The sequence below is a fragment of the Parasteatoda tepidariorum genome, chromosome 7 (assembly GCF_043381705.1).
Source record: "Parasteatoda tepidariorum isolate YZ-2023 chromosome 7, CAS_Ptep_4.0, whole genome shotgun sequence".
NCBI lineage: Eukaryota > Metazoa > Arthropoda > Arachnida > Araneae > Theridiidae > Parasteatoda > Parasteatoda tepidariorum.
In genome coordinates this window covers 89341575-89359993 of record NC_092210.1, presented here as the reverse complement: position 1 = coordinate 89359993, position 18419 = coordinate 89341575, and the positions used below count along the sequence as shown (strand labels likewise).

The following is an 18419-nucleotide window of genomic DNA, read 5'->3' as shown; positions in this document are numbered from 1 at the left end:
TTACCACTTGCGTTAAGTTAAATTGCTACGGATGAAATCCGTTAATTTGAAGTGAGTTTTTCGTTTGAAGTGCAAACAAAAAGGGAAAGGGAATTTACTGCTTTCTCTAAGATAATTTTTAGACAAAACAGTAATACATTTCATAAAGCAGTGGCTTCGAAAATTAATTTAATGTCATTTCCCCCATAAATTGCTTTAACAAGTTTAAAATGTTAAGAAATATTTTGGAAAATAGGGAAATTGGATCTCAATGAAAAGTTCGTTAAATAGAAAATTCACTTCGCTATATGGAAGTTATTTTACAAAAAAATTTCCAAAATGCTCTTGGTTCCTCGAAAAAATTCGTAAAATAGGGAAATTCGTAGAATGGAAGTTCGTTAAATAGATGTCCGACTGTATTTGTATGGCTAAAAAATTCATAAAGAGCATTAAAAAATAACCAAAATTAAGTGTTCCTTCACTGGGCAATTTTGTGTTCCTTCACTGGTAAGAGCTGTTCCTTCACTGGGTCTTCTTACTACTTGTTATTTGAACCTCCAAAACTTTAAAACAATATTATGTAAGTTCTCTGCAATTTTTTTACACAATTTGCAATTAGTAACAAATATATTGACACTGTCATTTAACTAAAATTGCGAATTTTGAAATTAATATGATTTTTTAAGAGGCAAGCGAAGCTTAAGTGTTCCTTCACTGGTTAGTTTACCCTACTTATGTTTCATTTCCTTTTTAAGAAAATTTAAAACTACTTTTTCATCTCAAATTTTATTTTTTCTTCTAAATTTCACTTGAAGTATTGTTAAAATTAAACAGCATTTTGAAACTTATCATAAGCTGTGATGAATATAATATAATATTTTAAATAAAATGGAATATTAATTGACTTATTATTGAAAAATAACTCCTTTTAAAGAAATTTTGAAACTACTTTTTCATCTCCAATTTTCTTTTTTCTTCTACATTTCACTAAAAGTATTACTAAAATTAAACAGCGTTTCGAAACTCTTCATTAGCTGTGATGAACATAACATAATATTTTAAATAAAATGGAATATTGTTTTAAAAATTGGCATAATTATTTAAAATAATAAAATTCTGTATAAATTTACAATTTCGAAAAATTAAACATTTGTAATTCCCTGGAGCATCAATACTTGCTATAAATTCAGCACACTATATAACTAATCATGACATACATATTTAAGTTAAAAATTGGGTCTCGGTCCCCACATCTTTTTTACAGAAACTAAGCCCTTGCCAATGTTACCCAAATTTCCCAAATCAAACAGATGTCAAGAGCATTTTACTTTAAACAATTTCATTATAAATAAAAATAAAACAATTTATGTTTATATAAAAAAAAAAAAAAACAGAGGGATTTAAAAGGTGTACTTTTTATCCTAAATGTCATTTCTTACAAAATTATAATTATTTTTATAAAATTGAATCAAATTTCTTTCATATAATATAAAACAATTACTTCAGCAATTTTTTCCCCTCTCATCAGTTCAAGCATATGTGAAACATAAAATACAATTCTTACATATGCTTGATTACAAATGTTTTATTCAAAACTGCACACAAAAGTTTTTAAAGAAAAAAGGCATTTAATTTTTAATATGCTGGGTGTTTCACTTATAGAGAAAAAGACTTAAACTGTGACACATGATGCACTTCAGTCAGTTTTTATATACCGTAAAGCTTCTGTTTCTTTTTAGTTCTTATTGACTTTATTTTGCATATCTTAGATAATTGTTTAATCATAACTTTCCAGATCGAAAACGATGAGTAAAAATAAAGTTTACACAAAAATTCATTATACATATAGTCTTCCAGTTACATGGCGCATTTGAATTTACCTGTCTAAAAATTGGCTTAGGATATGGCAAAGGTTGCCAGCCTTACTTTAAAGGGGGAAATAACACATATATACAAGTAATTTTTGCAGTAGAACAATAAAAACAGCGATTGCTATAGATCAATTAAGAAAAACAGGCTTCTAAGAAATAGTACTGAGCAATATCAGTGAAAATTTCAACAACAAAAAATGTTAGAATGCAGATAAAAAAAGTAATATGTTTGAATTGCTCTATCTCAAGAACCAATTTATTTCAAATTTTAGCTTTCAACATTAAAAAATTATGTTGTAAAAATACCATTAAATCTGACTTATATCAGGTATGATATGATTTTGCTAAATTTTTTGTCAAATGTAATCATTATTTGCTTTTTCAATTACCTGCTATGCAGAAAAAAAAGTGTTTGTTAAGTCTTGATTTATTGTAGGCCAAAGTTTGTATGTGAATGTGATACCTTACATGTTAATGAATTACATACTTCCTTGACAGTGGACTTATTAAGATAATAGCAATAGATAAGCATAGAAAACTTACACAACTGCTGTATCAGTGAAGTTAAAAATAGATGTGTCAGTAAAACTATTGCAAAGAATAATTGAGTGAACTGTGTGAGTGTGGAAAGTAGCTTCTGCAAATTTTTGTGCTAAGAAACCTCCAAGAGAAGCACCAAACAAATGAACCTATAAAATATGCAGGTTTTAGAATTACTATTATACTTCATTCATATTTTTTATGTGTGAAAACAAATAAATACCAATAATAAAAACAGGATATTAATAATATTTTTTTAAAAAAAAAGATATCAAAACTTACATGCAAGTTTAATTACCATATACTAATGACTAATTTATCATATATGTTAAACTTAAGAAATAGAAAATGCTTAAGAGGTTAGGCCATTTTAAGATTTTATAAAAATCATCTGGCTTTTTCTTCTCTCTAAAGGCATCTTAATACCTTAAATTTATAAGCCAAAGTTTCATTCTTTTTATTAACATGTAAAATATCGAAGTATAGGAACTTGGAATTGCTTTCAATCCTTTCACAATCCACTGTATGAATCCTGTAAACTTCTAAAGTGTATGTCCTCAAGCTAATTTTATTTAATGGTTGGACTTAAACTAGAAGAAATATTCACTAATATTATAATTGTTCATTTAAAACAATTGTTTAGTTACATTAGTAAAATAATTATTGCATTCGAATTCATATTTTTTTTAACTATGAACAAATTTCTGGTAATGTAATTTAAGAATTTATTTAAGAAAAATAAAATTATTTTTGGAAAAATTGGTATAAAATAAAATATGTACTTCTGAAGATATATTGGAATATATTCTGAAAAAAATTACATTTCAAGTTTATTTATAATTCATGATTTAAATCATGCCAGCCGTGCCTCAAAGTCTAGGCAAAAATAAATCAAGAGGAATATGAATACCTCATATTTTAACTTCAAAATAAACCACCTATTACACTTCATGAAAAGAGACAAATGAAAATATTGAACCCATTGGAAAAAAACTAACAATAGTAATTAGTGCATGCACAAGACTTGTATTTATACAAAAAAATACAATGCGCATCTCTATTATGCAAAGTAACCAATATTTTTCACTATCTTTTTTTATCATAGATTACGCCAAAGACCTAATAAAAGAATAGATGGTTCAGTCACTCTTTCTCTATTTATTAGGAATTCAAAATACTTCAAATTATTGAGCAGTAACATCAAAAGAAATAAATGGTAAGAATAATTTCTGCCACAGATTAGCTAACCATTAACTCATTGACAATGGATAATATTTGTTTTGAAAGCACAAAATTGTTTTAATTTTGTAATTCTGCAATATCATACGGTGACATGACGCATCATTAAATTTCCATCATTATTCAACTGTAGCACATTCAACTGTGTTGGGATCGGCTTTTCACCAGAAAATTAATTCTTAAAAGCATTGATAGCTCAATTAAAGATATAAAAACTAGTTTACTTTCATTTTGTGATTTAAAATTTATTGTACATATACACTGGTTTTTGGAACCACTTTCTTGGAATTTAAAAAAAAAAATGTATGACACAAATTTTAGTTGATATTTTCGAATGAATAGCTCACTTCGGATATTTTAATAGGTAAAAATTACATTGCGGCGGTCACTATACATGAAGCTTATCTTCTGGACTGGAGTGTACACCTTTTTCTATGGTGGTTACAACATCTAACTACAATGCCAGAGGTCCTTGGATCGAACCCTGCTGAAAGCCAACAAACATCTCTCACATACTCTCTCTACGTTGGCAACTACGGATGCTCGAACACACAATGCAGCAGTCTCACTATTCGAAAAATGGCACCCTTGCTTTACACTACATCCCTTTGTTCCACGGTTTGTCTGGATCCAACAAACAAATCATCTGGATCCACAACGTCAAAGCCTGAACTGCATTGAAATGGCGACTTCAGTCAATGTCACACGGCCTCTCAGTCTCGTGAAATGTTCACGACTGCCAACAACTCTGACTTCTCAATCACTGGAGGGGATATGTGGAGCAGCCACTATACATAAAGCTTCCTAACTCATACAGATCTGGTATACACACCCTTTTCTATGGTGGCTAGACTCTGAATCCTTACTGCAGCCAACAAACATCTCTTTTGCTCCCTTCTTCACAAAATTAACTTTGTGGAACTTTGCAAATTGGTTGAGACGATAGATGGGCTGCAGTAATGTAGGATATTAAAGAGCACAGACTGTATTAATTAGTATTAAAATACATAATTGTTAACTTCTCAGGGTTTAAATTAATTGAAAATTTGAACTATTTGTTGAAATATTTTAAAATAAAATACTTTGTCCAATCCAAGATGATCAAGTAGTTTGCTAAATCCATTTGTAAATTCATTCATAGTCCAGTAAACAGGATACTGCACCTGTATATAGAATTGTTGTGAATAATTTTTTATAGCATATTCACTATATTTGTCAAACTATTTTATTAAAGTATAAATTAAAAGTTATATTTATATTTAATAATTCATAATTGCTGCTTATAATAATTTTAATTAGGAAAAAATAATACAAAGATTGTAGCACAATTAAAGCTAATAAAATTGATAAAACAAATGGAACAGTTAACTAAATCTGTGAATAGCTAAAAATAAATTAATAAACAAAAAATTAAATTTTTTAACAAAATAATTTAACATGCATTTAAAAAAAATTTGTGAACATAATGGAATATCAAAAGTTTAAGGCTTAGTTAATAGACAAAGGATTTTTACTTCTAAAAAAAAAAAGATTTAAATTGTTTTGTTAAATTGCTTTGCTAAATAGATTTTCATAAACAAGACCTTAAGGAGCATGTATATTTTAACAGCAATTAGTAATTTGCCAAAAAATCAAAATTTGTGATGAATAACTGATAAATTATTCAACAATGTATTGTACCGAATTTTGTTCCCTTGAATGAAGTAATTAATGTAGCATAAATTAAAAAATTTTCAGTTAATTTGCTTATTTAGTCGCATTGTGCATATATGGTAAATTTTTTTTGCTTTTATGTTAATTCAAAATATTTAAATTTTTTCCAAAAACTGCACAAATTTTGTTCTTTTTTCATGCAAAAATCTTGAACACTACTTATGATCAATGCAAAACTTTGATAAGACATTAATTATTTAAAACAAAAAAATTTCATCAATTAATTGTTAAGTACTTACCGCAATCACTCTGTATCCTTTAGCACACAATGATATTATCTGGTTGAAAAATATATCTGCTGTACCACTTACTGGAGGTAAACATATTAGAGGACAAGTAATACTACGTGGGCCAAAATCATATATTGTCCATACTTTATTGGAATCTTCATCAACAATAATCTGGAGAAAAAAAAGGCTGCATTTAAAAAAAAAAATTATAAAATACAGAATAGCCAAAGCTGGGCATAAGAATGTTTCAGAAGTGGGTATGGAAAATTTTTTATAAGAGGGTCATAGAAGAAAAATTTTAGCTTTTGGGGCATTTGTTTTGGATGAATTTAAATTTTATAACAACTGATAATACTTAGTTTTTATAACAATTGATAAATGATAATATAACAATTGATCCTCAATGCAATAAAAAAGTAATGTTTTACAATTTTTTTTAAAAAATCAAAGCTTTGCATACTTTGTCTTCTTAAATCAAATCAATTACAGCAGGTTAACTTTCTCTTTGCAGATATTAATGTTCTTTTTTTTTGTAACTAGAGAAAAAAATCTGTTATAATAACAATTCAAAATAGTGGATGAAATTGTTGCTACAGGCAAATACACATAGGGGAAGGGAGCTAGAGCAGACTTTTTATTTTACTCAGATTTCCTCAGTCAGATAACCTAGATTTGTAACATTGAAGTACACTTCCATTGTATAATCAGAAATCAGACAGTGAATAATTTAGGAGAAATTTGTGAAAGAACGTTACAAAAGTAACTCTCTCTCTCTTTACTCTTTAACATATTTTATTTTCAGAATTTAAACAAAAGGTAACAATATGTTATGAATTATACAGTTTTTTTTTATCTACTTTGTTTTTAAGTTTTGCTTTGTGTACTTTCAAACAATCAGCATTAAGCATAAACAACACAACAAACAAACACATATTTTCGTGGGGCTAGCGTAGACACATCTTGGTGGGGCAAGCATAGACACATGTTAGTCGGGCTAGTGTAGACATAGCTACACTGACATAATTCAATTTCCAATGGAAGAGATAAGAATTGGTTTTGCATGAAGTACATTTAATGCTATTTATTCTCCAAATTAGAATGATTTCGTAGAATATACCTTAACAAGCATAACAGAATTTCCAATGGAAGAGATAAGAATTGGTTATGCATGAAGTACATTTAATGCTATTTATTCTCCAAATTAGAATGATTTCATAGAATATACCTTAACATTTAGTGATTTTAATATCAAGTAAAAAATTTAACAGCATCCTCAAGGACCATCTCTACCACATCCCGTTTGATAAGGTAATTGTATAGATCTTTGCAGAATGGTGTTCCTAGTGTTAATCCCAGAATCTCTTATACCTTTTTTGAGGGCAATGTTAAATAAGATGCTGCATGATAGAGAATCTCCTTGTCTGAGACCTCTCTCAGTATAGAAAACTTCTGATGTATCAGACATAAACTTAATTCGACATTTAACACTTCACAGAGTCATTTTAACCAGATTAGTAGGTTTCAGTGGAATTCCAAATTCACACATCCCCTCGAAAAGTTTATTCCTATTGATACAGCTGCTTCAAAAAAAAACAGCCTCACATGTAAAAAAACAATTCTGTTTCACCAAGATTATGACCCTTGTTACAAATTGATAGAAACGATGGTTAAATTAAATGAATTACGGTTTGAAATGCTTCCTTATTCAACTTGTTCTACAGATTTGATCCCAAGTGGCTTCTGACTTTTTGCAGACCTCAAAAAGATGCTATAGGGAAAAATATTTGGCACAAATAAACAAGCCATTAATAAAACTGATGCCTAATTTTGAGAGAAAAGACAAATTGTTCTACAAAAAAGACATTGAAAAGTTAGAGATGCATTGGAATGAATGTATCTTGAAGGAAAGTATCTTAATAAATAAAGCCAAATTTCCAAAAAAAAAATTCTTAGCTAAACCGGATGTTTATTGAGTGATGTACTATCTAACACAAGATTTAATATAATGCAAAGCTTCATGTTTCAAGGTTTCTGTTTTAAGATCTGCTGTATAAACTACTTGAATCTTCAATTTTAATAAAACATTTATTTTGAACATGTTTTCTTTAAGAAAAAAAAATTTTTTTTAATAAAACTGAAATTATGAAAGAATTGAATATATTGGGTATTACACGAGTTCAGCTTTTTGAAAATGTAAAGAAAAAATCATTTGTGAAAATCATTTCTGCGAAAACTTGGTGCTTTTTAAACACTTTAAATGCATTTTGCTAATAAGCTATGAATTTTTCAAGTAAGAAACTTACTTTTTTCTGAGGAACTCTGCTTCTAAAGCTTATGTACTCAGCAGAGTTAGATATTGTTGATAATTTTGAATCAATGAATTCCATGTTGTTTACCACTTTTATTCAAAGTAGTTTTTCGTTAGAAGCAGAGAAACACCTAAGTAAATGATAAAAAATTCTTTTATTTAATCACCATTTAAAAGTTAAAAGCAAAAATGCATTATTTCAAGAAAATTTAAGTTCAATAACAGCAAAACAAAATGATATAAAATCCAATAGAAGAAGACTATATGACTAATAACAGGTAATGAGCAATGCAAAATTTTTAAAAAATTCCACAGAAGCTTTATTATAATACAAAGTAGTTAAAAAGTTCAAAAATTTTAAAAGCAATTTGAGGTATTCTGATGTAGTTTATGACAAGCTTAATGTATGTTTGTCATCAATGGCTATCATGTGGCTAAAACAAATAGCCAAACTCTGCATAACCCAGTTGAAGAGGGTCATATTTGCAGAAGAGGTCATTAGGCTAACCTAATGACTTTTTGAAGTGCAGTGTGTGAGTTCAAACATGGTTTCAGAGTCATACACTTTGTCTTAAATATAACATACAAAAACAGACATGATTGTTGATATCAGAAGAAAAGGGTGGCCAAGCAATAGAGGCATAGCTAGGGCTTACAATGTCAGAGGACAAACTGAAATTTGCATCTCCTTGCAATATTCTGCAGTCTTACAGGAGCCTTTAAAAATCATTTCAAGTTTTAGATTATGTAAAAAAACGAATACAATAAATAAATTTTGAATAAGATTTTGCAACTTTAAATAATGTTTGAACATAGAAACAACCTTCATTCGATTCAGTTTAAAATTGACAGTATATGTTACTAATGTAGTTTCTATTACATTTAAAGGTTATTGATTGCATTTACTGTTTATGAGTGAATGATAAGCGTTTATTCTAAAGGCATTTTTTATCTAGTATATCAGTTAATTTATTAAAGATAATTTTAAAAAATAATAAATAAATATAAAAATAGACAAAGCACACTACAATGATAATAGACATCCAGTTCAATTTTTAGGCAAACCGAATTAAAATTTGAGGAAGTAGTGAAACCTGTCATTAGCAAGTGAAACTGTGGGTCTTTAAAAAGGAAAAAAGAATTTACTTAGGAATTTAATTTAATATATTTTTATGAAATTATTGCCCCTCTAATGGTGAACCTAGGAACAGATGTTTTCTCTTGCCCCTAGCTATGCCACTACTAGGCTATCAATATAGATTCTAAGTAACACTCACTATATTTCAAATTTATACCCAAAAATTAACAACAATTGTGTGCAAATGCAATGGGCCGGAATAGTCAATTGTTCTAAAGTTAAAAGGTTTTTTTTCTTCAGATAAACCAATTAATTATCAAACTGAAATATTGATAAATAAAACTATGTGGCGTAACTACCACTATAAATATTAAATACCAATTCACTAGTATATAAGACATGTTAACTTGACTCTATCATGAGGTAGGTACCTTTTGATAGATGAAGGTTGACATAGTCAATTTATAATTCCCCTCAACTACTATAAAATATCCATTTGATGAGGCATTTGGGGTTGGATGCAGAACCATCTGGAGCGAAATGTCAAGTTATCATGTAAATAATATCTTAAAAAAAGCTATTGAATTCATAATTTACCAGTACAGGAAACAGTTTCCAATGCTGATTTCAAGGTATAAACAAATACCAACATGGAAATAATCATAGATTATTAATTCATAATTGAATACAACAACAAAATACTGGGAACATTTTCTTATCAGTACTTGTTCTTTGTCACCTGCCATCAGCAAGGCATCAAAGTATTTTTGTAATAACAAAAAGTTTTAAAAACAAATTTTTAAAGAAGGAGGTTTGACTAGGGGTGGCTACAAATTATACTCTTCAAGTTTGTTAATGTATATTCATTACTATTTCTTCTTAATTTCTTGTATTGCCACTACCCATTTATCATCAAAATTTGAGGATATTAGGGAGGACAGGCATTAATGCTTCACATCTAGAAGAAACTAAACCACTTTTTATGCTTATCCCAAGTTTTCTAATTTAAAAGAATAATCTATAAAAATCGCTAAAAAAATAACAAACTGAAATGAAAATAATTTATTTCCTTTCAGTAATTGGAAGAGACTTCAAGTAAAATAACCAGTAATCGTTCTCTATTCATAGACTAAGAAAAGGGGGAAAAGCAAGTTTGGCTAATACATAATTTTAGAAAATAAATTAAAGATTTGAACTTCTTTTATGAATACAAATCTAAACAAGACCATCCAATTGATAAATGTGCAGATAAAATACAACTCAATTCTTTAAACTAAGTTTTAAAAAATACAACAAATGAGATAAAAGAAAAATATAAAATAATTAATGTACAACACAGCAAACATAGAGCAAAAATCATTTAAGAATTATAAAAAGTGTTACTTAAAAACCAGTATATATGATTTAATATCACAAGATTCGTCTTCTTTCAGCCTAATAAATGAACCATGTTTACTAAGTGTAAATACTAATAAATCATGTATAATAAATAATATTTAAAATGATTAACGACTATTTAATATCAACCAATATGATACAATCAATATATATCAATCAATAACATTAGTCGTCTGAATAAAGGCCATTCCCACAGAAAGAAACAGTTTAAGAAAGAAACTCTTTGACAGGTTTTAAAAAAAAGTAAATCGGTGAAAAAAATCTATCGAAAATACTTAAAAACATAAAGAGATTGTGTAATAAAACTAACTTAATAATAAAAAAAATATATTAGTGCTCTAAATGCTTTTCAAAACGTAATTATTAATACCTGTCATGTCACAAAATATAAAGTTATAATAAAAGTCTAAATTTTTATGTGTGATGGCTGGAAACAGGAACAAGAAAGTCATGCATTTTTCTGTTTTTGTTTATCTTTTCTTTTACGGTTATGACATAAATTAAATTATTAAATTTTTTTGCAGATATATTAATTCACATTTAGAGTATGGAACACGTAACCACTTGCTGTAAAAACGCATAATTTTCCAAAGATTCTAAAGTAAGAAATATATATTAACTTTCATAATTCATTTAAAGTCTCTGGCTTTGTTGCCTGACTTTTACACCTGTTTGGGTGGCTGTAATTATCATCGTTTTCATCACTATTGCTAAATCGATGTTTTTGGTTTATAGCATTTGGCATTTCTATCCCCTACTGGCGAACAAAAAAAATCCACGAATTAGTTGAATATAATGTTTGACTCATTTGTCCCTTTTGGCTCATTACTTGCTTAATTTGAAGTCCCCTTGAAGATCTCTTGTTTGTACCATTTTCCTCAGTTCTATGTCTTTCACCTAACAATTTGCTGGTAAAAGCGATTCGAATAGGATGCGCTTAATGCTGAGATTAAATTAGATTTCTGATTTCAAAGCTAATTTTTACCCAGATATTTTATGAATATATTAGACAGACATAATTTTTTCTATCACAAATTTATTGTTTCGTGTAATAAATCAATTAAATAAATTAGTCTCTTGCATAACTTATTTTGAAATAAAAACCTGAATTTTTTTTTTTTGGGGGGGGGGGGATATAAATATACTTGAGGGTGCCCCTTGACGAAATTGGCGACTTATGTTTGGAGCCATTCCTGTTTGCGTGGAACACCGTGGGAACAGGAATATCTGCCAAAACATAATGTAATTTCAATAAAACACTGGAAAATTTCAACAAAACATCGGCCAAAGCTTTATAAAACTGCAATGAACCCAATATAAGCAAAATTAATAAACCCAATAAAATGCATTTCGAATCGAAACAAAAATTAATGGACGGAAAGAAAAGGGAAAAAAAACAACTCACTTCTTCATTAAGTTTGAATATCCTCAGGTTTAGGTGCACAGAATTTTCTAATGGCAGTTAGATACTGTTTAAATTTATCATGAATAGAATAGACATTTATCATATGTACCTCCATCGCCACATAAATTCGGCGAAATACGAATCGAAAAAGGTGTCTGTGGTACCGGACTGGTGGTGATAATTTTTTCTAAAGTCGCTTTTTATGACTGCCCACATACCTTCGATCTTATTGACCAGAAGCAAAAGTAACCTTACCAGCCGGTATCCAACGTAGAACTAACGAACCTCTGAAATTCCTCACTAGCGATTTCCCTATTAACTATAGTAACCATAATTATTTTATTGCTTTCTACGCTGATGAGACAGCGATTGCCATGAGATCATTAAAACCTGATCAGGCAGTTAAAAATATTAACGAACAAATACCACCAATTGAACAATGGTGTCGCAACAATAAAATAGCGATTAATACTGATAAGTCTCGACTAATGATTATTAGGCGGAAAAAAGGGCACAAAAAAATAAACAGTGACGTTATCCTTTTTAATGATAAAATCCCAATTACTAATAAGGTCGCCTAGGCGTAACCTTTAATGATAAACTCACGTCGAGCCTCCACGTACAAAATATTATAAATAAATCCTATGCAGCATACAACTGCCTCAAACCTATTCTGAATGCTAATTCATCCCTCCCGATAAACCTAAAACGCTTGCTATATTTACAATGCCTAAGGCCTATCCTTACTAATGCATGCCCCGCCTGGGGTAATATAATTAACAATACCCAGATAAAAAAAACTTGAAATAGTCCTAAACAAAATATTGAGACTCATCACTGGTGCGCCTCGCTATCTACCAAATATTAACATTAAAAATGACTTAAAATAGACCCAATCATGAATTTTATAAACAGATCAAATGCTAGTTTTTATAGCAAATCAAAAAACAAAGACCCAGGGGTTCTTTGTCTTTTGATTTGCTACAAAGTTTGTTTTTTGATTTGCCCACAAAGACCCACCCTGATAAATAAAGAACTAATTGTGGATATGAAGAACCGCAACCCCATAACTGCATTCCTGCTCTCAGATTGCATACTATCAAAATATTTCAAATAGTGGCCCCCCTTTTTACATATATGGATGCTCGCAGAGAGGGGTAATGACCAGAAGGGTGATCCCCGACTCGCGAGCATGCCACCCCTAGCTTATACCTAACTTTTATACTGCCACTTTCTTCACATCGTAACTTTGTTTTTTCCCCACATCTGCCATATCATCAGTACATAACTCCCCTGAAGGGATTGTGTACATCCCCACTACATTTTAGGTCCTTTCACTATTAGTTTAAACTGATTTGTGACTACCACTTCTGTGTTTTCGCTCGACACTCTACCCATCTTTCCATTGTCAACATTACAGGCGCCCACGGGCTCAAGCCAACACCTCCTAGAAAAGAGTAGGCCTCTGCACGGGTTACCATAAATATCCTTTAGTAGTCCAAACGTAATGACATACGCCGTATTTTCAACCACTACGCAGCTTAGTACCCCGAACGTAATGAAATCTTTCTTATTTTTCATCAACTGCGCAGTTAACTTCGTCACATCGGACTACTAAATTGATCCGTGCTGAGGCCTTCATACTTCTAGGAGGTGTTGCTCAAGCTCATATGAAGGAGTCAACTGTCCGCTTCGCGGACAGGCACTCCATAAGAAACACCAGTTCAAGTTTCTGAAATTGCATATACCATTGAACATTTAAAACTAACGCTGAAATCTAAACCAATCAGAATCACGATTGGGTTTCAACATCGCCCAGTTTGGCGATCAACCGCAATCACAACTTGGCGAGAATCAAGGGGCACCCTCAAATATAGTCTACCCTTTTTCTGTTCCAAATTTTTGCATATTCTTGGCCATATGTGTTTAGTATAATTATTGTCTTATTTTTATAAATTTTTATTTTACCTGCCTTGTAATATTTTCAAAATATTAGGAGAAAAAAAATGCTTCATCGTCAAAAAAAGAAAAAAAAAATGATTTTTAATAAATTCTTGCGGGTTTTTCTTTAAAAAAAATAGTGAGTTATAAAGGAGATTGATACATTAATAATAAATAAGATTACTATAATGACATATAAAGCATAAATAATAATAACTATAATTTGTACACATATTTTTCATCCACTGTACAGTTTTCTGTAAGAAATTTGAAAGAACGGAAGCTTTTACAACGTAAAAGTTTCTTAAATTATTATAAGGTTGTTTATAACTTTACATTCATAAGAAACATATTTTCATTTATTTTGTTTATTTTTCTTTTTTGTTGACCTAGCGAATTATGCCTATGCGAAAATTACAAATGAAAAATAACAAGACAAAAAGATATTTTTACTTTCATATCTATAAAACCAAAATAAAATTGATTACTTGACTTTTCAAATAAATATATATATATATTTGATATTTTAGGAACATTCTTAAGATTAACACTCAAAAATTTTAAATATTTCTAAATATACTCTGTTTCATTAATAAATTATTATTGTACTAGCATTTTTTTGGTATTATTTAAATAATATTTCAGATTATCCTGATTGATGCAATTAATTCTAATTCAAAAAGTATTTTAGAAACTTATCGATCGAACATGTGAAAAAAAAATTTCTTTCTAATGACTTTTTCATAATTTTTTTACATACACAATGGTAAATGATAAAGACAAAAAATAAATCCAGCATTAAGTATAAAATTAATTGAGAATATTTTGTAATTAAAACTTTGTTTAATTAAAGGTATTAGAAACACTTGTATCGAGTTAATTTTCAAACACGAATTGGTAACATTAAAAAAATCAGGAATAACCCTTATGGCTAAAATGACAAGATTGCTGAAATTTTATAACCCAACAATCTAACATGAAATCCTTACATGACAAATAAAGTGCAACTACTTGGCACCCTTGTCTCCTGAGTTGATTTCAGTGTAAAAGGCTAATAAAAGACAAAAAATTAATTGTAGAGAATATATTACCAAATCTAGTTCATAACAATAAGCCGGTGAAATTTACCGACCAATAAGCGCGTGAAATTTACAACATCAGCTGTTAGTACAGTCTATTATAAAAGTTTAATATGCAATTTACTTTTTAGCCTTAAGTAGTTTTGCCAATTTCTGTTTTCAATTGTAGACTCTTAGTATTGCCTTAGTTGCATGGGTGGTTATATGCAAAACATAACATGGCAAGTTTACAATGTTTTGTTAATGCTTACATTTAAAGCGAATTGAACAACTTAAGATTTACTGAGTGACCTATGCACAGTAAGATTTTACATAAGGTAACATATTTAAAGCAATTTATTATAATGAATGCAACTAAATTTCACTGGTGATTTTTTTTATTTTTTTTAAAGTACAAAAAAGATGATAAAGTTATTGAAGCAACATAAACTGAAATATGTTTAGAAAAATGTATAATGCAATAAACAACTCCAATTTATTTAACAATGGTTTTATTTAAAAAAAAAGGTCGTGACATAATGACTAGTTATACAGCTGTACAGCTTTATCACAACAATTTTGTTCAGAAAAAAGCACCTTTGCTCAATACTACAGACAAAAGTAACACTTACAAAAATTTCACAAGACATACAGCAATATATAAATAGAAGACAAAAATGTATCCCATGACTGAATTCAATAATGGATATACAAAGAGTACAAAATTTCTACAAACATTTATATTATATCAAAGAATAATACACAACGTATTAGAAATTATGAATATATCAACACTTATTTGTAAATAGTTAATACATAAATACTTTTTTTCTTAATTTGAACTGGTAGACAGAATTGAGAAACCATTAATCAGAGAAATGTAAAATTTTTGATAAGTTATGAAAATTAAAATATTTTTACTCTGATAGTTATTATTCATTATTACAATACATTTTTTACCATTAAAAAGTTATCAAAGAAACTTTTTAATGCATTTAAGGAATATGGATCCGTCGATGAATTCAATTATTATGTTAGTTCATATTGAATAATTATTAAACTATAATAACTTAAACATCCACATTCACAGATTTTAAACTTACAGCTCCAAATCATCATAAAATAATATTGCTATTAATCATACTTTTTAAAAATTACATTAATACATATATTTAGTAGTTTTATTTTCTGAACAATTGGGTTTTTTGAAGAACAACTGGAAAAATATAGAACTTTGCCTTTGAATAAATATATAAATGTATATACATCCATAAAGGCATTATATTAAGTTCATATCCAAAAGCATTCATAAATATGAATGTTTTGATTTCCCATCTAATTATTTAAAATTTAAAAAAAGTAACCAAGGTAGTAAAAGTAATGAATAAACTTAAAAACTTGATTAGATATTCATCATCTGAGAACTAGCAAACAAAATTAATAATACCTTAATCTAAAAATGCACTAAAAAAATTTAATAAATATATTTTTTAAGAATTTCTGTTATAGAAAGACAACAAGTAAACAACATTAAAATGAACAATGCTAAAAAAAATTGCACTGGAAGAAAATTGACTAATGTGTTTTTCAAGAATTTCCGTTGCAGAAAGACTACTTAATATACCACTTTTAAATGAATGGTATGATGAGATAATTGATATTTGAATCTATTGCAATTTAGAACTTCATTACTTAAAGACATAAAATTTTAGAAAAATGTAGATCACCAGTTCAAATTTGTAATAAAGATCATTTTTATTTAAAGCTAATAAGACTATCAATTGAAAATGCATTATATACACTTATTTTCTCATCACAAATTATTGTTATCATACTAAATTTCTTTTATTAAAATTTTTTATAAGGAACTGCTTAATTATAAACTGCAATTAAACAGATATAACTGAAGATAATTCTTAAAGATACATTTTACTTGCAGCCCTATCTTAAAACACAAAAACTTTGTTGGCAACATTACTTCATTTCAGGTGAGTACTAAAAATGCAAGTAATCCACATCATAAATTAACAAAGCCATTTTTTAGTATAAAGAGGTTTCAGAGGGATATTGCTGAATTTATTCTTCAAACCAGCTGAGCAATGTGCTTAGGAATAAGCGAAAAATTCATTAAACTAGAAATAATTGGAATTACAAACAACTTTTTTTTAAATGTATTTTTGAGCATTTTCAGAAGTTACATAAATCTAAAAATTAGTTTTTAAGAGTTATATAAGTCTACTTACATATTCAAAACATTTCATTAAAAACAATTAACACACTAAATTTCAAACAATGCTATTTTTCAGATACATCTGAATTGGCTAATGTTATATTGCACACACACATATTAGAAGATCAAAGATACTAAAAAAGAAAAGAAAAAAAAATACTAGTCTATGAACACACAATCTGAAGTAAATACTTACATTTTTGGATTGCACTTAATTTAGAGAAATGATTTGTGGACTGACATTTAAAACGATGTCAAATGGACGAGCTTTATATGATTATCAAAGTGCAATAAATGCACAAAGTTATTACGCAGGTACAATTGTGCTGAGATGAACAGGCACTGTAACAATATAGAATTTCAGTTGAATTTAATTAAAAAAATTATGGCTGTACTGTTGCAGCGACAGTATAAAAAGATAATTCACAGCCCATCATATTTTTTGATATTTGAACTTGAAACTTTCATTTGAAAATGCGGCAAAAAATGATTTTTTAGAATAGAGGTGCACAGCCTGAGGTATAAGGATCAAATGTGACCCTTGAAGGGTTTCTATGCGACTCCAGCCTTTTATGACAAAAAAATTTATACATATATATTTTTTTTTACTTATCAAGTAAATCTAAACAAAATGTCTAAAAAATTAGCAACATTTAAAAATTTTCTTTAATGACAAAAAAGATTTCATTTATACACATTCAAATATATTAAAATTGCTTCCCCATAAAGAAATGTTAATTTTATTTATTTATTTACATTATCATGTTTTATACATATTATGAGGATGTTTAATTTAAATAGAATAATACATTTAAAAACTTTGGAAATTGTTTTTATAGGAATAATTAAATTACTTTTAACTTACAAGGTTGTGTCCCTTAAAAGCGTGAACCCACACGCTCACTTCGTAAGGTTGTGCATCACTATACTTCAAACAATGACTTAGTATGAGGTATGTTTAATCCAAACACGAAATGATAGTTTTTCATCAAACAAAAAGCTTGCATAAAGAACTTAAGTTAATATACCTAAATTTTAATTACATTTCTTGATATGATTGGGCAACATCGATGTTTCTTCAATTAATATCTATATTAGGTTGTACACAACATACTAAATTTTGACTTTTCGTAACTATTTACAATCTACATTTTTAGCACCACATATAGAAATAAAATTAATAAAACAAGTTTAAAAAAACACATAAATAAATTTGATTTCTGTACAGAGTTTGCATTTCATGTTTAAGATTAATTAGGTAACAGAAAAAAATAATCTCAACTAGCAATTTTGAACATAGTTAAAGTATATTGTTATTGGAGTAAAGGCTTTTAATTACCTTTTTCTTAACATAGAATGATTTAGATTCACAATCATAAAAGAAAAGATGAAAACATATATAAATAAAATTATATACAAAAATAAAAAG

The 18419-nt window shown here is 28.4% G+C and overlaps 1 protein-coding gene across 6 annotated transcripts in view; it reads right to left on the bottom strand.

Annotated features, from left to right (window-relative positions):
* LOC107439032 (maspardin) overlaps nt 1–11025 on the bottom strand; it is a 20515-nt gene extending 9490 nt beyond the window's left edge. For 2 of the 6 annotated variants that reach the window (XM_043054745.2, XM_043054744.2), the window contains exons 1-4: nt 10727–10885; nt 7876–8011; nt 5582–5743; nt 2394–2539 (exon numbers count right to left, since the gene is read on the bottom strand). In XM_043054745.2, coding sequence (XP_042910679.1) covers nt 2394–2539; nt 5582–5743; nt 7876–7959 — 392 coding nt within the window. In that variant the 5' untranslated portion in view covers nt 7960–8011; nt 10727–10885. Of the gene's footprint in view, nt 1–2393; nt 2540–4711; nt 4793–5581; nt 5744–7875; nt 8012–10341; nt 10503–10666 lie in introns of those variants that run through there. The other 4 variants (XM_043054741.2, XM_043054742.2, XM_071182919.1 and 1 more) reach the window with 4 other exon arrangements.
* Nucleotides 11026–18419: the final 7394 nt, after the last annotated feature.